The sequence below is a fragment of the Salvia hispanica genome, chromosome 4 (assembly GCF_023119035.1).
Source record: "Salvia hispanica cultivar TCC Black 2014 chromosome 4, UniMelb_Shisp_WGS_1.0, whole genome shotgun sequence".
NCBI lineage: Eukaryota > Viridiplantae > Streptophyta > Magnoliopsida > Lamiales > Lamiaceae > Salvia > Salvia hispanica.
The window spans coordinates 9,463,985-9,487,373 of NC_062968.1; the positions used below are offsets into that span (position 1 = coordinate 9,463,985).

At 33.7% G+C, this 23,389-nt stretch overlaps 3 protein-coding genes across 3 annotated transcripts; 1 reads left to right on the forward strand and 2 right to left on the reverse strand.

Moving 5' to 3' along the window:
- Positions 1–1,491: 1,491 nt before the first annotated feature.
- On the forward strand, positions 1,492–3,893 carry LOC125185419 (protein IQ-DOMAIN 22-like). Its single transcript, XM_048081942.1, has 3 exons — positions 1,492–1,862; positions 2,602–2,790; positions 3,059–3,893. Exons 1-3 carry the CDS (start codon positions 1,527–1,529, stop codon positions 3,692–3,694), a joined length of 1,161 nt encoding a protein of 386 aa, XP_047937899.1. The 5' UTR covers positions 1,492–1,526; the 3' UTR covers positions 3,695–3,893.
- A 705-nt stretch (positions 3,894–4,598) lies between these two features.
- Positions 4,599–6,200, reverse strand: LOC125221781 (60S ribosomal protein L24-like). Its single transcript, XM_048124031.1, has 5 exons — positions 6,060–6,200; positions 5,438–5,513; positions 5,239–5,340; positions 5,010–5,158; positions 4,599–4,919 (listed from the first exon to the last, which is right to left on the reverse strand). The coding sequence occupies exons 1-5, from the start codon at positions 6,068–6,070 to the stop codon at positions 4,766–4,768; spliced, it is 492 nt and encodes a 163-aa protein (XP_047979988.1). The 5' UTR covers positions 6,071–6,200; the 3' UTR covers positions 4,599–4,765.
- A 3,603-nt stretch (positions 6,201–9,803) lies between these two features.
- On the reverse strand, positions 9,804–12,839 carry LOC125221780 (replication factor C subunit 2). The gene is made up of 8 exons (XM_048124030.1): positions 12,655–12,839; positions 12,088–12,336; positions 11,565–11,671; positions 11,373–11,474; positions 10,947–11,142; positions 10,590–10,718; positions 10,315–10,509; positions 9,804–10,144 (listed from the first exon to the last, which is right to left on the reverse strand). Exons 2-8 carry the CDS (start codon positions 12,241–12,243, stop codon positions 10,034–10,036), a joined length of 996 nt encoding a protein of 331 aa, XP_047979987.1. The 5' UTR covers positions 12,244–12,336; positions 12,655–12,839; the 3' UTR covers positions 9,804–10,033.
- Between the last annotated feature and the right edge of the window lie 10,550 nt (positions 12,840–23,389).

Genomic DNA, 23,389 nt, shown 5'->3' on the forward strand with positions numbered 1-23,389 from the left:
GGTTTGGTTTGGCCATGTCTAGTTCCTCAGCCAATGGTTGAAATCTAACATCCAAAATCAAATCCTTCTAGATATATAAGAAAAGATCTGAAGACAAAAAAAAGTGAATGGTGGGGAAGTGCATTAATTTTGTGGGGGCGTGGCGGGAAAATGGAAACACGTGATGCGACTTTGTGAGATTTTAAAATCAAAGTCCGTGGGCTTCTCTGTTGTATCTGTTGAAGTAATCCCTCCATCTCCACAATTGATGGTATATTTGAAAATGCCCTGAGATTTTAGATAATATTATTTTATAATTAAGTGAAAAGAAAAAATAGTATATTTATATTTGTGTGAATGAGAAATTTTTTTCAAAGTATAAAATGTCACGATTTTTATAAGTTAAACTAATAAAAAAGGTATGATTTTTATTATAGAACGGAGGGAATACAGAAAATGACATAAAAGGTGGAAAAAGAGTTTTAGTTTTAATCAGATATAATATTATATTTTCTTTGGAAGGTTGTTTTAGTCCCCTTGCTATGAGGAGCTATTATTGGTTGATTTTATGAAATTAAAATAATTTACTTAATGTTAGTTTGAGAATTTTTTTTTGAGAAAAATTGTCATTAATTTTTTATTGACTTCTAATCAATCTAATAATTTCTAAAAGCAGTGAATTAAATCATGGAGTAGTTTTTAAACATTCTCTCAATCGACAATTATCTTATACAATAACTCCTTATTTTGATGAAATACAAACTTTGAAACTTTTGTCATAAAAATGCTTTTGAAAATTTTATATTCGCTTGGATCTATTACCCACAATATTGGATTTAGATCACGATATGAAAAAAAAAATATTTTTCGTAAAAATAATGCACTCATTGGAAAATGAATTATATTGAAAAAAATGAAACTTCTCAATTATAAAGATTGCACTCATCCAAAATAAAGCCACTGTTTTTATTAATTAATTAATCAAATCAATTCATTAGGAGTAAATTGGACATCTAACATAAAACGTGACTAGTTTAATACTCCTCCCTCGTTACATAAAAATACAGTCTCATTTTTTATTTTCATTCATCCATCAAAATTATTCTTAACCTAAAAAAAAATTATTTTAGTCTAAGGGATTACTAACTTTATCCAGTATTTTTCTATACTCTAGTCACTTTATCTTTTTTTTTCATGTTTATCAGTTTTACATTAAAATATTCATTTTTTATAATAACTCAGTTTCTTACTTACATGATTAATAAACTTAAATTTTAATTATTTTAAAAATGAGTATATTTGCCGATATATCATAAATTTAATATTTAATTTAATTTGATAACAAACATTTACTAAGAGGAGTAAGCAATAGCTGTAACAATACTAAAATAGTAGTAATAAATAGAGGTAATGATTCCTAATTAGGTAGAGACTTCCATAGCACCCAACAATAACCTATTTTACTAATCCCATGTATAGTAGTTATATCAATTCTTGACCATTTCACTTTCACTCCCCCATTCTCTCAGTCTCCCTTAAACTACTCCATGCTTCATCATTCACTCATCATCTCTAACACAATGGGCAAAGCTTTGAAATGGTTTAGAGGTATGTTGGGCTTGAATAAGCCCGACCCGAACGCCGACCCGCCCTCCAAGAAGAGATGGAGCTTTCCCAAGGGAAAACTCCGCCGTCGATCCCATGCCATCGACGACAGGCAGGCAATCGCCGTTGCCGCCATAGCCGAGGCTGCCGTGGCCGCAGCCCATGCCGCGGCCGCGGTAGCCCACCTCACCAGCGGCGCAGCGTATGGTCCACAAAACGGCATCGTTTGTGAGGAGCGGGCGGCCGTTGTGATTCAATCGCATTTCCGTGGTTATCTCGTAAATTTTCTTCCTTTCTCTTTTTCAATGTTAAGGTAGTGGAAAAAGTAGACCTATTAAATGACCAATATTTTGTACGTACAATGATCCCTGGGCTTCTTTTTGTCTTGCTATAATAGGAAATTATTTAATTTTTTTTATAGGTTTGAATCATCTTCTAAATTCCATTTTTCCATTGCCTTTTGGAATTAAAACAAAACAGGAAATTCTTTTCTAGTTCAGCGTACACTAATTTTGATGAACGGTCCAAAATTTTAACAAAAAAAACCAAAACTGGAGTATTATTTTATGGACGGTAGATAGGATGGTTTTTCTCTCAAAGGATGTGAATCACATTTTCCATTAATAACACATCAACTATTTTTTCTCCTTATTAACATTATTTTTTCGTAGACGAAGGTAGTAGTAAATTTTTTGATGACGTGGCTAGTACTTTCCAAAGCAAAATGGTAGTCCTAGTTTATTGGTTAAGGTTGCTACAGTAGTTTGAAGAAAGTTACAGTGCAACAGAAGGGTGAAAAAGTTGCCAATTTATCTTTTGAGATACCTTTTCTCATCTCATTGGATTACTTTATCTTCACTTCATTCCAATGGTTGAGATGTCTTGTTAGACATTTGGAATTTGATTAGATTGGTGCTCTAAATCTAACAACCTCTAATGTAATCATAATGTGTGATCCATTTTATTACTAATTTTCAACAAATATTCTTACTGAATCATTACTGATCACGTGTGCAGTCGAGAAGAGCTCTACGGGCGCTGAAGGCGTTGGTTAAGCTCCAAGCACTCGTTAGAGGCCACATTTTGCGGAAGCATAATGCTGAAACGTTACGACAGCTGCAGGCACTTATGCGCGCCCAAGCCAGAGCACGGGCAGGCCGACTCCCCTTTGAGGAGAGCACCAAGTCCTCCCACTTCAATCACATAGTAAGATATTGAATAAGAATGTAAGCATGTACTCCCTTCGTTCAACTATGGTAGAGTCATTTCATTTTTTGCACTCGTTTTGAGAAAATGACAGTAATAAATAGTTAAAGTGAAGAGAGAATAATATAGAGAAAAGTCCACTTTAACTATTTATAATTATTTTTCCAAAACGAGTGCAGAAAATGAAATGACTCTACTACTATGGAACAAAGGGAGTATTGAATATGTAAAGTTGTCAAATGTAAGCCTATATTGAATACTGGTTCAGGAGAAGGCAGATCACGCGACGAAGCAGCACGAGCATGAATCCCCTGCCCGCGCCAAAATGAAGAGGAATGTGTATGATCCAGACAAGTCGCCCTCGCCCTGGATGGAGAGGAGGAAAGGCGAGAAGGTTCTAGAAGTTGACACGGGAAGGCCAAGCACGAGCCCTACAGGCAGAACCATCATCCACTCCTCTCACCCGAGCCACATCTCCGACCACCATACCACATGGTTAAGTCCGTCCCTAAGCCCTCTCACGGTAGCCATAAATGCCAACGGAAGCCCATTCTACACGGCCAACAACAGCCCAGCCTACTCGTCATCAGTGGAAGGGAGTTCCAAGAGGGCGCTGTTCGCGCCTGCCAAGAGCAGCCTGAGCAATTGCGCGGAGCATCCAAGCTACATGGCTTACACGGAGTCCTCAAAGGCAAAGGCAAGGTCTCTCAGTGCTCCGAAACAGAGGCCTCAATCGGAGAGGTCTAGCTCCCCGTGGGAGAGATCAAAATCGGTGAATAGGCATAGAGAAGGGCAGAAGGTGCAGTCAAGCAATGTGTATCCGGGATCGGGGCATCTGGACCGGCAAGGGATGCCGGAGAGGGACATTTCAGGGTTTAGTGGTGGGCTTCGGCACAGGTACTAAGCTAACCATATTTGTTTTGGATGTTGGTCATATAAATTGTGGATAATAAGAGAGGAGGTATGTATTTTTGCAAATATTGTGTGGGTGAATGGTGAATTTCAATTGTTATGTGATACTCCTGATTTATCCTAAAAATGTAATGTAGTAGTATATCATTTCAAACAAAAGACGATGAATTTTAGGGATGGATTTTGTGTCATTCTTGTTCGACTAAATTGATGATGCAATTACTGTCAAAATCTGTGCTCTAAAAATTAACATCACTACAAGTCTAAAACGAACTTCTATTAGCATTGACATTGAAAAGGGAAGATAGAATGCTTCAACAGGTAAATCAGGGTCTAAATGTGAGATTGTGATACTGTATGGCTCATAAATAATTATGTTTGGACTGATAAATATTGATGAGAAATGAGAATTATTTTTAGCTCCTTTGCCATCAAAATTTAGTCAATGTATCAACTTACAAGATTAATGAAAGATATTATGGTCCGGATCTTAATAGAAGTAAAAAAATATTGTATTGAGTCCTTCATAAACTCTATATTTAATATAGGTACTTGAGTAGTTCGATTATGTTTTATCATATTTTTAGATTGTCTCAAATTAATTGAATCATTTCACTTTTTGGCTAAAAACAAAACATCTAATGGCACCCACTTTATTATTTCTTTTACTTTATTTATTCTCTCTCCCTCTCTCTCTTACTTTATTTAAGTCACTAAACACAACTTTCTTAAATCCCGTGCAAGGAAAGGAACACCTCAAGTAACTTGGGACTGAGGGAGTATAAGTTTTTTATGAAAAAATGCATTAAAATTTAGTACGGAATCTCAGATGAAAAAAAGTTAGTAATGCATAGATAGATACTACTTATACTTTAAGCTGAGCTCGACAACCAGACTCGAGAAAAATGTATGCTATTTCTAGGGAAAACAAAGTCCAATAGCCTTCCAAGACAATGTTGAGTTAAAGAAATAAGTTGTAGACCAAAAGCAAAACCAGCACACAACGGCAATGGCTTATAACCATTTGTGTTCCTTATGCATAACATATAAAAGCAAAAACCTTTCAACGCTTGCCGCCGCCACCTCCAATCTTAGGGCCCTTGGGTGCTGCTCCCTTTGGTACATTGGCCTTGCCGGAACCCTTTTGCTTGGACTGAACTTCAGCCTTCTTTGCCTTCTTTTCATCTTTGGTTTTCTTAATCCTCTCCTTAATTTCACTGATACAACACAGTAGTTCAATTGTTTAACTAATCTAATCACAAGTAAAGAGGAATGACATTTTACCATTTGGAATTAAAGTTTCATACCGTAGAGCAGCCTCACGTGCAGCATCGCGGACCTCTGGCTTCTCGGCCCGTTTCTTCTGAATGACCTCTAAGGTCGCACCAACAATGGACCTTGAGTAGGGCTTCTTGTTGGTACGGCGCCTCTTCTTCACAGTTTCAGCAGCAGCATCCTATGCCAATAAAGAAAGCATTTAGAGTCTATAAAAAAAGCAAAACAAACGGTGTTGGGTGATATATCAATCAAAAGTACCTTTTTGTGTTGCTTTCTGTACATGGCAGTCCAAGTAAGCTTAGCAGGCCTCAGGCGATTGTGGAAGTACCTCTTGCATTTTGAGTTAACAAAGAGGAAAACCTACAACAGTTGTGGGAAATTGGATTCACAAACCCTAACCATATGAATTACTACAAATGAAAGGGTAAAAGAAAGTCCTGGCTATCCTTTATCCCACCTGAGAATCTGATCTTATAAACCTAATGCCCCTTCCAGGATAAATCTTGGCACCGCTAAAACGGCAAAGCTCCGTCCTGATAACCAAGACCATTAGCAACTAAATCAGTACCCGTACAATACACATCTACAAAATCCAATATACGCACAAACAAAATTGGAGAACCAAACAGATGAATTCTTCAATATTCAAGTGCGCTCAAAGTTATCATCAAAACCAAGGTTTTACAGCAGAATCCAAACAACATACATACGGCTAGAGCAAATTCTCTAAACAAATTGACTCGGAAACAAGTTTTGTTATCTCCAATTAGTAAAACACTGGATTAGATAGTGCGAGTCTGATTTCCAGCAACTATCCAGAAGTAGAAAATCAATACAAATGGAAATTGATATGCATAGATCACGAATCCAAATATGATGCATCTGGCGACCTCTAAATCTACGACAAAAATGCGACTAGAATTAGAATTTGACGGAACAAATCCAATCTAAACAACCCTTAAAAACATCTAAAGGTTCAATAATTTCCACTGCCGAAATTCGATTCAGTGAAGCACGGATGCTCAATAGCGTATAAACAACAGGAAATCAGCAGATATTACGAAAAGATTGCGACTTACTTGAGAACCATGGCTGCAGAATAGTAGAGAGCTCGCCGCGGAAGGTCAGTTTGTGAGATTCCAGTAACCCTAACCCCCAATCACAGCAATATAAGGCGTTGCTTCGAAATGGACTCAGAATGGGCCTAGGGTTTCAGCCCTTTTTCATATTGCAGTCACAAGCCCAATAATCTATACTAATTAATCTTACTTTATCAATAATACTACTCCATCGTATGTACGAATTCATTTGCGTGTTGTTAATATGTTAAACATATTAATTTTGATATACTAGGCGTCACAAATTTCTTATCATTTTATTAATATATTAGATTAAATTAAGAACTTTTTTATTAAGTGATATATCATTACATTTAAAATTCTAATTTTATTTATAATAAAAAATCAATCCTAAATTTATGATCTAAAATGAAAAGTGCGAATAATATGGGACGGATGAAGTATTATTTTATACAAGTAGTAATATAAAATTAGTTACTTTTCTTAAATGATGTCGAATACTAAAGTGTTAAAGTGTTCTTTATGAAAATGATCCCAACCAGAGGCGGAGCCACGCTGGGGCTGGGGACCCTTGGGCCCCTCAAGGGCCCCCCAACCATTTAAACTTTTCTTATATATAATATATGTATACAATCATATTCAAATAATTATCTAGCTCATTTGGTTTCTAAATTCGCCTATTCTATGTGAGTGCCTGAGTTCAAAATTCTCTATGCACAAAATTGCTATTTCGTTCTTTTTACCTTTTTATATATCTCTTTTATGTTTAATTCCATTTTATGTTATAATATTATATTTATTCTCTTTCATTTCAAAATTTAAAATCATACATATATAACAAAAAAAATTGTTTAATCTCATAAATACAATAATATATACAATATCATTTTTTCTTTCATTCTGAAATCTTAATCTACACATATCCATGAATAAAAAATATTTTTTTATCCCATAACTATGTAAATGCTAGCATCGTTAATTTTTATCAATAGGTTTTTCTCACTAACTTGTAATTTTATGTAATGAATTTCACATACTCTAATATTTATTATCTTTGCAATTTAAGAAAATTAAATAATTTTTATCCCATAACTATGTAAATGCTAGCATCGTTAATTTTTATCTATAGATTTTGTTGATTTTCTCACGACTTGTAATTTATATAATGAATTTCACACACTAATATTTATTATCTTTACAATTTAAGAAAATAATTAATCCACATTGACGTTGTCTCAACATGTGTTAATAGTTTTCATTTATATGTTCTACTACCTCCGTCCCCTAAATTTTGACACACTTTGACCCGGCACGGGTTTTAAGAAATGAAATAGAAAGTGAGTTGAAAAAGTTGGTGGGATGTGGATCCTATTTTTAAAATATTAGTTTTAAATGTGAGTATGATTGAGTTAGTGGAATATGGGGTCCACTACTAAAAATGGTAAAAAGTGAAGTGTGTCAAATTTTCAGGGACGGACCGAAATAGTAAATTGTGTCAAAATTTGAGTGATGAAGGTAGTAATTATTTTCACTAAGTGTTTATAGTTTCTGTTGTCCATGTTTTAATTATTTTCACTATTCATATGTTCCTGTTAACGATCCTTTTTGTTGCTTATGTGGCTATGCCATGTCGACTTCTTGCGATATTAACACTAGTTAAACTGAATAATTATTTATCAGAAATTTGGGCCCCCCATTCATAAAATCCTATGGCTCCGCCATTGATCCCAGCTATGTGTTTCCAAATTATGTTCTTTTGATTTCGTGTTCATTAGCCCGCTTCTTGTTTTCCTAATTTTCTTTTTTATTGTTGATGAAAAATTTGCATTAAATAATGAAAAACTTGCTGAGGAATTTCCATTTGTAATAAACTAAACCAATTCTACAAGGTAATGGAGAGAATGTAATAAAAATAATAAAAGTTAAAGGTATTAAATGATTTAGAAGAAATGTATCAATTTGAAACATAAATTAAACTTTTTGTTTTTTTATTATATATGTGAACTTAAAACTTCTTTTACTAATATTAAACATATAATCACCTCGTATTTTGATACTCCATATTGGATCTAAAAATGGACGGCTAAGACCATGTTTATCAGCAACCATCCAACCCAACTCAACAATCCACTTTTTCAATATTTAATTCATTTCTATCTCCTCCACATCATTAATATTCATCCAACTCAACCACACTCATTTTCATGGGTTATCAATGACCACCGGTTATCAATGACCACCCAACCACACTATTATTTATTTTATTTTATATTATTTTTTTAATAATATTATTATTAAATGAATAGTATTTATTATTGCATAATCAAATTTATTAAAGAGGACTAAAAAATAAGAAATTATACCAAAGAAATGATTATAGGAGGAGAAAAGATAAGATTTTTTTTATACAAAACTATAGCAAATGTGGTCTCTATTTATAGAGAATGAAAAATTATACATTTTGGTATAATTTTTTTAATTTTTTTATATAATATATAAAAGATATATCAATTTTTTAAAAGAATTATATCAACCAATGAAATTGTGCCAAGTGGTATAATCTCATTGGCTAATTCATGAATGAATTTGGGAGACCATTCGGTCGTCGCTGGTTGCCAACCAGCTGACCATGGCTGAGGAGGGAGACATGCCATTGTTTTAATTGTTTTTTTATAATTGTAAATGTGACATGGAGGTCGACCAAAACAACCGATAAATATGATCTAAGAGTGTTCAAAATCGATATCATCATAATTTCTTTCTAATATGAGGATTAAATTTACCAGTATCTAACTAAATGCAATCAAGTAAAGCAATAAAATCACCGTGTACTATCTTCTTATTGAATTTGATTAAAAAATAAAACAAGTAGGATGCAAATTAAAAATAGAAGAGAAGTACGAAGCAAATGAAAAAAAAAAAGATGAAACGTAACGATGTTATATAGGATTTAACGAAACTTATCAATGAGAAACATTGAGTAAATCTTTTGTTGAACTTAAAACTTTTAGAATTAAATTGAAACATTTGATAAAATATTTTATATGTATCATCTAATTATCTGTCATTGTTGGACTCAATGGATTCTTATTGAACCCAGTGGAGTATTTTGATACTCCATATTGGATCCAAAAATGGATGGAGAGTGTTTACAATCGATATAATCATATTTTCTTTCTAATATGAAATGTCATGTTTTAAAAATTATAGAGAAGAGTGAGTGCTAATTTTTAAGCAACACAGTCATAATAATAAAGAAAAGTGATCTAGTTCATACTAAAATCATCATAAGCCAATAAAGAATTCATCATACCCCAATACAATACAAAATGCACAACACAAAAAATACTCCCTCCGTTCCATAGTAATAGAGACATTCCATTTTGCACACTCGTTTTGAAAAAATAATTATAAATAATTAAAATGGTGAAAAAGTAAAGTAAGAGAAAGAATAATGTAGAGAAGAGTCTTATCTACAATATTCTCTCTCTTACTTTACTTTTTCACTACTCTAACTATTTATAATTATTTTTTCAAAACGAGTACGCAAAATGAAATGTCTCTATTACTATGGAACGGAGGGGATAGTTAGATACAAGTAACATTGCACAGCAAATTTCCAAAAGAGAATCCGAAATCATTAAACAATAAGATATCAACCTCTACTCCAATTACTACTCCATTCATATGCATATATAAATTGTAATCCTAGGTATAAAAAAGTACGAGCAGAACAATTCTGAATACCACACATTAAAGCTCCAATATGGGGAAATATCCTAATCATCTCAAAACATATTTCCAGCGACCATACAACTCTCCTCCCCATCGCTACAAGAGTACAAGGTAAACATTTTACTTCAGCAAAAGTTACTGGCATTGTGCACGAACTTGCACAAGGAGACAATACACAAGTGTTTCGATAAACAGGCAATCTCAGAATCTACAATGACACGCACCTAACTAGCAACTAATTAAGCTGCTTTGGCTGTTTCTCGGGCCAATGCAAGCTTTGCGAGCAAACCGGACATTTGAAGATATGAACCAACTCCATCACAGATCCTCATATGAGCAAATCCTGTCTCCTGTAAAACCATCACAAGAGATTTCAGTTTAAAGGAATGTGCTTGTTCAGTTCTAACTTTATTGGCTTGCACTAAAATATTTTGTGTTTTCTACAAGGATGAAAAATCATCCAAGAACAAGAAACTAGTGTCTTTTCCACGGACTGAAATGCAGATTGCATCATACAAACCTTCATAAATTCCAACTTCAGATACTCAGGCATATCATAGTTTTTTATGATTCGGAATAGAGTGGTAATGATATCAGTTGGTGAATAGCCCAAATCATAGAGCTGCTTCAATCCAGCACAAGCATCGTCGAATTTCCCATCAATAACTTGGCGTACCATATTTTTGACATGCAAGGGATGGGGCTGATCACAAACCTGGAGGCAACACAATGGAGTTATAGTATTGTTTAACATTTTGAGATAAATGTAAAATCATTACTCACTTACGAACTGACCTTGAAAACATTTTCTTGATTAACAAACCCAAATCCACTATTTGTGGCTTGCAAGTTGTTCAATGCTTGCCTCATATCACCGTCAGCAGTAAAAATAATTGCTTCAAGACCTTCTGGAACATAAGGTACCTAGAACAATATAAATATTGCGTTGAGTACCAAATAGATCTAAACAAAGTGCCAAGCAACCAAAATGGTGCAGTCATTGTAACTCTCTATGTCCAAAGGGGAAAATAAGTGTAACCCTGCAGCAAAAGCATTTGACTTGAAGAGATGTTGAACAATCTAAGTAACTTGGAAATTTCCACATGAACGTCAGCAGTAAACAGTGTCAGATCTAACTGGAAAGGGATTAACCTTTTCAGCTGCAACCACCACCATGAGACGTCCAAGGATCTCTTGATCGGATAGTCTAGAAAATCGAACAAGAGCACAGCGACTCTGAATAGGCTCAATAATCTTTGATGAAGTGTTGCAAGCTAGCCCAAAACGTGTAGAGTTAGAATATATTTCCATCGTCCTTCTCAAAGCTTGTTGTGCTCCTGAAGTCATGCTATCACATAATACAGAAAATTAGATTCAAAAACAAAACACAATAAAATAAAGCCTTAATAAAAATGAGTACAAGAAAAACAAAGTTGAATAAGTCGGGATCAATACAAGAGTCATGCTCTTATGCACAAGATCCATATAGAGTAACTTACGTCAGTTTAGTAGTACTACATATGAGCAAAAAGCAAAAGATGCCACTGAAATTCCCTTAAAGAGAGACAGAAAAATCACCTGTCAGCTTCGTCCAAAATTATAATCTTGTGCCTTCCAGGGGGCAATGTAACTTTCTTCTGGGCAAACATCTTTATTTTGTTTCTCACAACATCAATTCCTCTGGCCAAATTCATGAATATAAGCATAAGAAAAGCAACAATTGAGTGAATCCCAGTCATGTAAACAAGACATAAGAAAATACGTCAATACCTATCATCTGATGCGTTTAGCTCCAAGACTGCCTCTCTATAATTTGGGCCAAGGAGCTCATGAGCAAGAGCCAATATGCTAGTAGTCTTACCAGTTCCAGGAGGACCCTGAAAGAACCAATCAAGGCTAATTGCTGAGAAAAAAACCAGAAGATGTCCTAATTTTTCATCTTTCAAAGGTGTATAAGATCTATTCATATACATATCCAAATAGAAATTTATAAGATAGTAATGCTTACCACCGGCGTAGAATCATTTTTTGGGAATTCAGAACATTAGCGAAAATTGAAGAGACTATGCAAATTGAAAACATTACAGAACTACGATATCAGGATGTACAAACACCGAAGCACTTGGTAATAACAAATTCCGAGCCTCCTAACCAAAATCCACACAGAAAAGACCAATTTCTCGACAAGGAATAATTTGCTATACTTCCATTGTGGATACTCCATTGGACTCAAAGCATAAAATTAAACCGAAAAAGAAGAACATTTGGGAGAGAGAGAGAGTAGAATGCTGACAGCCAAAATAAGATTGGGCATGTTGCCATCGCGGGCGATGACTTGGAGGCGGGCAACGGCGTCTTGATTGCCGACGATATCAGACACCTTAGTGGGGCGAAACTTCTCCACCCATGGGATCTCTGGCCCCACCGACGACGATGATGCAGACGCCATTGCAGAGCCTTCCAATTTCAATTCAGCCACAAAACCCTCGCTTAAATCCTCTCCTTTTCTTCTTTTTCCTTTTTATTCAATGCTTCCTCGCCTCTATAAAAATATTGACATTTAGAACAGCGCAGATTCTTATGCACAATTGATATTTTATTATAAAGCTGTCAAAATGAGCTTATTGAAAGAAACATTAGGAAGATATCTATCCAATCCGTGCTACAGGTTTCAAAATCTACAAATACCAATATAGAAACAAAATCACAATATTTGAGTTCGGGGAAGGTGAAGCAGGGTGGAAGGAATCCGGCGTTGCAGTGCGGTAGGCATGGTGGCCAGGCAAGGCGAGAGAGAGTGGAGGCGCCGATTGGGAGAGAAGAGGCGAGGAAAGGGGAGATTGGTGCTAGGGCAACATACCAGTGCGAGTATTTCGGATCTCCAAAAACGTCGCAGCACTTCCCTGCTGCCTGTGGAGGCGCAGGTGAGAGAGGAGATGGACGGAGACGGCGGCAAAGTGGTGACAGCGGCAGCGGTATGTGATTGAGGCTAGGGTTCTTTATGATTTGGGCGAAAAGAATGAACAGGGTTCAAATTAAATCTTGCAGTTTCAATGAAAGGGGTTCTTTATTTGAATGATGTCAACGTACTGTATAAAATTAAATCTTGCAGTTTTCAAATTAAATTTTGCTTATATTGACATTCTACATGTATTATATTGACATATTTTATATAGTATGTTGACATTTTTGTTGTACGAAAAAATTAAAAATTTTTGAATTTTTTTTCAAATTTTGACATCGGAACATATGCATGTAGGATATCGTTGGAATCCTTATGAAATTATCTTTAATTTGATATATGTTATATGAATTTAAAGTTTTGGGATTTCTTTTAAAAGTTAGTTATAATTAAACATGTAGTTAATTGACATTAATACCCCTATTGATATTTTTTGGAATTTATCCTATGGCCTTATTGACGTTTTTCGTTGATCGTATTGACATTTAGGGATTAATGATCTAAGCCTTTAATTTGAATATCTAATGACTATTATTTAACGGTAGTTAGCAATATAACACTCTCATTCACATAGTTATGGTTTTAAAATAAAATAAAATTTGTTTTTAATGAGATCAATAATTATATTTAGTTACTATTCAAACGGATAGTAAGAGCATCTCCAGCGGCGCCCTTCGAAGAAGCTTCCAGGAAGGGCGTCGGGGACGTCCGCCATTGATGCACGGAGAGGCGGACGCGGACATCCTGTGAGGACCCGGGAAGGGCACGGCCGTCGGCGGAAGGGTGTGTGGAAGGGCGGTCGGATGTCCGCAGTTGTGGCGACACGCGAACGTCCGGCGCGGACATTCGCCATTTTTAATTTTTTTAAAAAGAACTCTATATATACACCTTGTTGCAAACTCTGTATATACGATTTTTTTAAAAGCTCTAACGCATGTATTATCGTCGGAAATTAAGACATAAAACAAAAGCATATCATACCGTCGCCGTTCGGCTAGCGGCAAACTATAGAGATTCAAGGCATAACATGTACTTTTTTTAGTTTAAATATGTATGCTTTTTTTTAAAAATAAAATCGTTGCATTTTTCCCGTTCGATTCTATATCGATATTTTAATTCCGTAACATAAATTGAATATTTGTGAATTTGTGAATTTTTTTTATTGCGGGAAGTCCGCGCGGGAAGAGCGATGGGAAGGGCGGATTGTGCAGTGAGAAGTCCTTATGACGTGGCAGAAGGTGTTTTTGGAAAGGGCGACGGGAAGTTCGTCCGTCCCATTGGAGATGCTCTGAGTATCTCATTTGTTGTAAGCTATACTTCTTATTGATGTTTATATTTCCGTCTTCCATTCCATTTTTTTAAAAGTTTTTTAATAGTCATTACTTTGTTTAAATTTGAAAATCTTTGTGGTCATAGATATAATTTTTTCTATTCTTCTTGCAGTGATAGAATAAATAGAAAATGATGTTTTACAGTTAGATGATTGTTTATTTTGACAAACTTAATTAGTATATTAAGATATTTATTTATTGGCCATTGAATCTTCGGTTGATTATTGTAATATTCTATAGAGTATAATTACAAATAATTATTAAAAACACAAATTTTTTATTATAATGCTACAATATATATATTTTTTTTTTAAGTTTGAAAATATTTAGCTCAACGAGCATATTTTTTATAAGTTCAATTAATTAAATTATTCAGTGTAATTGGTGAACCTAATCCAAAAATATTCACTCTTTTTCAATAGCTTGATTAACATATGTCATGCCCATACTTTGCTAATGATAGCTACGTTCGAAAAAAATATAAATAGGTAGAAAATAAGAAGAAAGATAGAAAGGAAATGTATCATTAATCGAACATTTGTTGCGTCAATTTTAAGGGTAAATGATATTCATTATAATTTTACTAGTATCATACCCGTGCGTTGCACGATCCTTTCTATTTTCCTCAACTTATTTTACACATTAAAATAATTTTATGAAATGATAAAAAATATTATCGTACCAAATCTAAAAGCATAATAGTATATAATAAAATCATTATATAAATATATTAAATCAAATAACATTCAAAATCAATAAATTTGTAGAAATATATTGCTTAGTAAATTCTGAAAAAAATTCTCAATAAAAAGAAATGACCAACTAATTAGATTAAATAAAAAAGTTCATTATTGATTAAGAATTAATCTGCCTCCATCTTCTCTTCTATTTCAAGTACTCTTCCATCTTACTTCTAATCTCTCCCAATCTTTTTTATCTGCTTGTCTCTATCTCCAATAGCCCCAACCTTTTTCAGTCATAATCTCCAGCACTTTCATCGTCTCATGCCAGTGTCATCTTTTCCATCATGTCAGATTGCCTACATTTATATAAGAACTTTAAACAAAATATAACAATAGTACATATTAACAATGTACATGTTATAAACACATATTTAAATTTGATGCTAATTTAGAAAATTGTTTGATAGGAACATGAACATATATCATAATAACAATAATAATGTATAAATATATACTAAAAGCAAAAACAATATGGTTGAGAATTCTGAAGAATACCTAAAATCAAGCTAATTTTTGCAAAAAATAAAGCGAGTGAGTGAATTATAAACTATCAACTATCATATATTTATAGTCTAAACAAATGAATTGGGGGGATATTCTAAAACCTTTCAATTTCCTCCATTTATGATAAATTTAAAAACTTTTCAACTTTCATAATATTACCCTACAAATTGGTCAAAATAAATTTTGAAACAACAATTTCGGTAGTCCAAATGGAAATAAAATTAGGAGTATTAGGTGTTAAATGTTTAATAAAGTTAAGAATTCAATTATATAAACAATTATACTGTATAATAACTTTTAGAAAATGGAATGGGCAACAATTTCTATCAAATGAATGAGTAATGGCACCAATTTCACAATTTAATGTTATTATATTTCTCTTAGCTAGTAAGTAATTCATATTTTATATATGCATACAAATGTAGTAACCGGATTCATATAAATGACCAAAAAATCCTAATAAGATAAGTAACAGCAAAACACATTCTAAGCCGACAACATTTGGTTTGTCTCCAGGCTTCGTCAATTAAAATACATGAACACAGATAACTCATAATTACAAAACATAGAAACATATAAAATAGATATTATACCGTCGTCAGAAATATCATACATTGGCAAGAAAATTCATCAATCTCATCACAATGTCCACATGTGAACATATTCTCAACCTCCATCATCCTTTTAACGGATCTTTTGCATACCATATAGAACCACTTTCCCTAATGGCATTCTACAGTTTCAATCTTCCCAAAAATCCAATACCCTTCCTAGAACAAAAATCCAACAATTTTTATTCAAAACCAACAATTTTTGTTCAAAGAGAAATGGATATATTCAGATTGAACAAAATATATTCCAAAAGAAATCATCTATAGCAGGATAAATCAACAAATAAAAAACGTAAAAATTACCTCAAGCTATTGAACATCCTCAATAGATTTCACCTTTAAATAAGAAAATTCATTAGTGACCTAACTTGAACAAAAATTATCAATTGTTCTTTGGCAAGCAAATTTTGTCAAAGTAAGAACCATTCTGAAAATATGCAATAGAGAAGGCAACGAGAGAGTGAGGTATATAAAACAAATGATGAATATTTATAGACAAAAATATAAATAAATACTATCATAAATGTATGGAATTGTAGCATGATTAGTAGTAATAAATTTATATTGAATTATCGTTGACATCTATGAAACGCCAGTGCTACAAAAATTACAATTTATTCACGCTAAATGCAATTTTCATCAACCATATAATAGGATAAAAATGCTATTTTATAATTGCTATTCGTATTTTTCATTCGAATAAGATAAAACATGTTTTAACTTGATTATTTCAAACTAAAGTTAGAAAAATAATTGCCCATGTACAATCATAGACGGTTACAAATTTTTAATATGTATGGCCAAATTAAGGAGACAGTAATAGTTAGGTTTATGAACATTTATCGGTTTTGTAATATTTTAAAAAAAAATGAACAATTACAAATATGCATGGCTGAATTATAGAGGCCATAACGGTTAGATTTATGCACTTTATTGTTAGCAACTTATCATTAGTGATTATAATATACCTATGGTATAACATTGATGTTGATTTAACTCACATTTAATCACGATGGAAATCATCATCATCATCATCTAATTAGAGGCTCACAATTTAATAAATATCACATAATTTATTTCAAAAAATGCTTATAATAGAGTCTCTTAATCCTAATAGGAGATGAATGATCATTCCAGATGTAGAGAGTGAATATTTATGACAATTAATTCATAATTAATTTTTATATTTGAAACAGATACTGCCAGGTGTATTTTAAATTGTGCTTCCTAAATTTAATGAGTTCAAAGTGGAAGATATAATTTTTTAAATTGCATTTACATCCATGGTATAAAATGACTATTCAAAACGGCCCAAAACTCACCTTTTATATTATTATTATTATTATAGAATATAGATTATAGATATAGATTATAGATAGATTATAGATTATAGATAGATTGACTCATAAGAATCACAATACAATTTAAAGTATGATATTAATATAATAATATTGTTTTCGTATTATCATTACATGTTGGTAAAGTGTGATTATTTTGTTGTATTTAAAACTGAAAAATAGCCTAAATAATATTTTTTGTAACAGTTAAATTCTTGAAACATATTTTATATACTCCCTCCGTCCCATAAATGAGTCGCATTTGGTGTGGACACGAGTTTTAAGAAATATAAAGAATAATGAGATGAAAAAGTTAATGGAATATGAAGTCCACTTTTTTTTTATATTAGTTCTATAATATAATGTGAGTGAAGTGATTTAGTGGAATGCGGGACCCACTTACCATTTATGATAGTGAAGTGTGACTCTTATTGTGGGGTGGACCAAAATGATAAAATGTGACTTTTATTGTGGGACGGAGGGAGTACGTAACTAGGTAAAATGTTACTCCATCCGCCATCCGCCCCCGGTAAGCGAGTATTTTCCTTTTTTGAATGTTCCACTCTAATTAACATATTTCCTAGAATGGAAATATCAAATATAACTATTTCCTTTTTATCTTCTCTCTTTATATTTTAACTGCTTAACTCACAAAATAAAAATATAATACTTCTATAAAATTTCATGGCGAATAGAATAAACTCCATTTAAAATGGGGTGGAAGATTTTTTAAAGTGTATATAATGGTATTAGTTCCTTTTTTGAATTATTTAGAATTCATATTCAATAAGTGAAAATCTTATAGCTCGTGCATAGCATGGGTGGTGATACTAGTTAAAGAGAAAAAAATAAGTTACTACCGAAATTAGGAGTTATTTTATAGAACGGTCCAAAATAGAAAACCAGATTGTTTAGGTTTGGACAGTATTATGTCGTCATTGGTCAACATGGCCTTATCTGCTGCGAAGGATATTGAGCTCTTTTGATCAATTGATTTGATGTTGTCTCTGTAAATCAACAAAGACATTCATTTTGTAGCTATTAAACCATCTCATCAAAACTGCTTTTCTTGTATACTTTGTCCATCTTCAGAGGCGGACATAAGAAGAGCTAGGGGGCCCATGGAACCCCCAATATTTTAAAAATATTCTAAGGATATTTTAATAATTTCACATTAAAATTAATTAAATATTATTTTATATATTAACCAAATCCAATCTTCTTCGCCAGAATTCACTACCGCTGCTGCCCAATTCTCCAACTTTCTCCAATTATTCATACATAATTTTATAATGTTCTCCATCTCCAGAATAAATGACACTACGACAATTCCATATTCTGAGATTCCATTTTCCACTGATTAATAGCCCGAGTTGCTGTTCCATGCATATACATCCATTATTGTCTATTGAATTGCTATTTGATCGGCAGTTCGAAAACCAAGTGAGAGAAAATTTGTTTTGTATTCTTAACATTGGGTGTTTGAGGCTTTGAGCTTTATATTACTGACAAACTCATAGTTTAGGATGGTTTTAGAGGTGTTTAACCCATGTTTTTATTGAATTAAGGTGTTTATAATAGGTTTTCACCCATTTAGTCATCAATTAGATGAACTAATGAGTTTGTTGGAGTTTTGCAGTAAAAATAGGGCAAAACGGAGAAAAACGAAGCAAATGGCTGATTCCAGAGAGTTTTCCCGGTCGGGCATTTTCTATCCGAAGAAACGCCTGTCCGGGCATTTTGAGTTAAGTAATGGATTCTAGAGAGAAAGCCCGATCGGGCGTTTTGTTACTTGCAAATCGCCCGGTCGGGCGTTTTATCCTGATACTCATTTTTGCCCATTTTTCACTCCGAGTATGAAAGGGTTCTCACTCACATTCGAGCCCTAACTTCCCCCAATGCAAAATCAAGAGAGAAATCGAGAGATTCAAGAGGATTGAAGGCAAGGAGGCTTCCATCTTAAAGAGATTGAAGAAGAAGACTCTCCCCAACATCAATTCCACCTTAGGGAGTTCTAATTTCCATTTCCATTATGTTTTCCTTTGTTGCTTTTGTATTTTCTTTTGTTTTAGCTTGCACTATGAGTAGCTAGATTTCTTTAGGGATTTGGTGAAGTTTGTATGGAATCCATGGGTTAAACCTTAATTTATGCTTATCTATCTCATTTGTGTTGGTTTTGTTGATTATTGGGCTTTTATTATCTAATTGCTTAGCTACCAATTTGATATATCTTGTTCTAATTGTTGACATTGAGAGATGCATGATTAGAATGGTTAGGTAATCAACAACTCCGTGCGTTACATGTGATCGAGAGATGCATGAGCTAGAGAGGGCTTGGGTCTGTAGGTCTTAGGAGTCAATCTCGAATTGTATGGAGGAGACTCATACATTAGAGATTGATCCACGTGTTAGATGCACCCGAGAGGGGGTCTAACCAATTATACCGACTTTCCTAGCCACACATGAGACCTAATAGATGAGCACGATCCCATACCAACGGATCCATATCCCTACCTTTCCCCCAATTTGTGTGAAAACCATCTTTTACTCGCTTTACTAGTTAATTGTCTTAATTTGTTTATTTGTTCTTCGCTCTTAGTTAAGAAAAAACAAAACCCCTTTCATTAGTCTAGATAGTATTCAAAGTTGCATCGTAGTACTCAAACCAGCTTTTAGTCTTCGTGGATCGATAATTATAACTTGCCACATGCTACATACCCCATACACTTGTGGGTGACATATTGCAAAATTAGTATGAGTCAATTACTCCCTCCATTTTTTTAAAAATAGCAATGATACACTATTTTTTAGCACTATTAATACCTGCAACTATACAGAGTAGCAACAGTATAGCTAAAGGTCAGTACCGGATATCGAACACAGGGAAAACAAACACAGAATGTCTATCTTCTACTAAAATTCAATTACTATCTGGAGAATCGAAAGATTTTGAAAACTTTTGAAAACTGAAAGCAATAGAAAGCAAATAACAACTAGTTGCAGATAAAATACGAAGATAAAATATAGAGATAAGGGAATTCCAGGGACGTGCGTTCACAGTTAAGGTTATATAAATTCGAAACTACAATACCCTAGCATAGTTATTACTTTGATAGGACGAGTCACCTAGCTTATGCTCATGCGATGCAAACGTTGAATACTAACATAATGGTTGTCAGTCCTAACACGTAACTCCGAAAAGCTCCTAAGACCCTTGAAAAGTCCTCACTCTCAATTAACAGTGCCATTTTAAAGGAAGCTAATTGTAGTGTCTACTAAGTGGACCTAACTCGCTAGAACTCTCTCACAGTTATGAAGAGTTATATCGGATCAACACAGAATATGTCACTCAAACGTGAAACGTCAAGAATAACTTAGGGAAGAAACAAAGTAAAAACAAAACGGATATTAAATAGAAAAAGGAATTGTATAACCAAAGTCGTTACTAACACATCCCTAGAATCCTATGAGTTTAATTATACATAATGGAATAATCTAAACACATAGATTGAAGGGAAAACAATTGGAAAATAAAACTAAAGCAAATAAAACCCGTAGGTTGAATCCTTGTCGTTCTTGATGTTCTTGAATCCTTATTCAACTCCTTGCACAATGAAGTACTCTAGCTTTTAATCTCTGGGAATTATGTTGCAAAAAGAAGCTCTAATTTGATGAAGCTTGAGGTCCTATTTATAGGAGAAAGTCACTCCTCATCATAGAAGGAAAAGATCTTCAAAATATGGTAAATCTTGTAGAGAAATCTAGGGCATCGGATTCGCCGCCTTTTTCACGGCGAGCCGCCGCACCTTCTCCGGCAGTCGCCGCGCGAGAGTCCAGAGTCTCTACCTCCTCGGCGGCAGGCCGCCATGCGTCCTCCGGCGGTCGCCGAGTAAGACTTCTTTTCTAGCACATATTTCCGAGGCGGGCCGCTATGAACCACTGGCCACCGGGCGCCGGCGGTCGCCGGTCACCGTCCGAACTCTAGATTTTCAGACTTTGTGTTTTGACTCCCTTTTTCGGCTCAAATATGCACATTTCTCACAAAACACGTCATAATACCAAAATAGATAAAATATGTAAATAATAGACATGTAATGCGATTTTGACATTAAAAACAGACCAAATAATGGCCTTAAAACATTGCAAAATTCGAGCGTATCAAGCAACTATTTGTATTTTGGGCCGTTCCTTAAAAATAGAAATTTTAGAATCTTTCTATTTTGGGACATGGACCCCACAATTCACTAACTCTACTTTCACTACCTTTTCTCTTCCTCTCTCTTACTTTACTAATTTTTTCTTTCATGTCTCTTCCTTTACCAATTCTTCTCAATTACTTCACCAATTGTGTATTAAAACCCATGCCGTTTCAAATGTTTCTATTTTTTGAATTCGGAGGGAGTATATATCTTCTATTTCTACATACAGAATAACATCTATTATGTTTGTTTGTGATTGTCATATTGAGCATTTTATTTAATTTTATATTATTTCTTTGAGTTAGTAGTGTCCCAATATAATTTTGTGGCAAATTTTATAATATGCATTTACTTATGGTGCATTTTATTACATGTAGGTAAATGCATCGTTTTTTCAAGAAAGTTTTTCCGATTGCCGAGATTTTATCTCCGTCAGTGAATGAACCTCCACTTCTCCAACCACAAGAGATACCGAATGAAGACAAAATAAAGTTGATCTAGAGGATGAACCCGCACTTCTCCAACCTCAAGAGGTACCGAAAGAAGACAAAGATAAAGTTGATTTAGAGAAGCTTCCAAGTGATCTTCGGAACGACCTGACATAATGAGTTATCCACCATAATGTTATGATATGATTGTATTTGATTTTAATATTTAAATATTATTATTTAATTTATATATTTTAAAATTTTATTATAAATTATTTTGGACCCCATCGCTAAAATCTTGCATCTGCCACTGTTCATCTTCATATGTAATTAATTGACCGAACTAATATATAAAAGTATGGCATCCTCAAATGAAAACCATATATTTTCTATATATGAAATGTGTTTATAATTATAGGATTCCTCAATTTGAAATATGTGCAAGTTGTTTCTCTATGTTACAAAATAGATCGCACCAACACTAATATCTAAGCACGGTCTACACTTACATATTCAAGGAAGTTGATCATAAACAGGTCCAACCAGTAGCCCCTTATCCACACAAGACCAACTTCACATCAAACTACTTGTGCCTTGTGGTAAACATAGAGGGTATATTTTACCTTTTTCTACAACAACCACCATATGATGAAATGGATCGGAAATTGAATAAAAATTTAACTCACATTATAAAATGAACAAAACACTTGATTACACAGAAAAATTTTGATTGTCAAAAGATACATGTAGTTGCACTGCATTAAAGTAAGACATAAGTATATTTCAATCCAGCTACAACATCTAAAGCAAGAAGTAACACAAAGTTGTCCCTGATTTATCCATCTCTGCACTATAAACCTACAACCATGACCATTCAACAACACACTAAAAACCAAGCTTTGAAGCTTTCTTCATATGGTCTTTTTGTCGTAATCTTGTTCTTGTGTTAGTCTTTACATCTCGCCTTTTCATTATACTGACAAAGAGATACGAAGAGTAATTGTTTGGATTAATGTAGTTTCACATAAAATAACTAAAATAATTATGCAAAAATTATATGATGTTAGCCACATTACTTTGCAATTTCATCGCGCTTCTGATTCCATTCCAGAGTTGATTCAATAATATCTACATAATTCATATGTTCGCCATTGTCCTCGTAGTCCAAATGAGGCAATTCTATTCCTATTTGTTCTTATAAGGGATCTGTCACCATCTCATTACGAATAAAATTATGTAATAGGAAACACGCCATGATAATCCGATTTTAAACCTTTATCGGATAATAATTAGCCGACCTTAATATTTTCCATCACATCTTCATTACACCGGAGGCACGCTCAATAATGTTGCATGATTTTTAATGCATCATGCATGTTGAACAATTCATTTGCATTAAGAGGTCTTTCAGTCCCATGACCTCATTCTTTCAAAGGGCATCTCACTCCCTTGTATGATGCTAGGAAGCCTTCGGAATTGA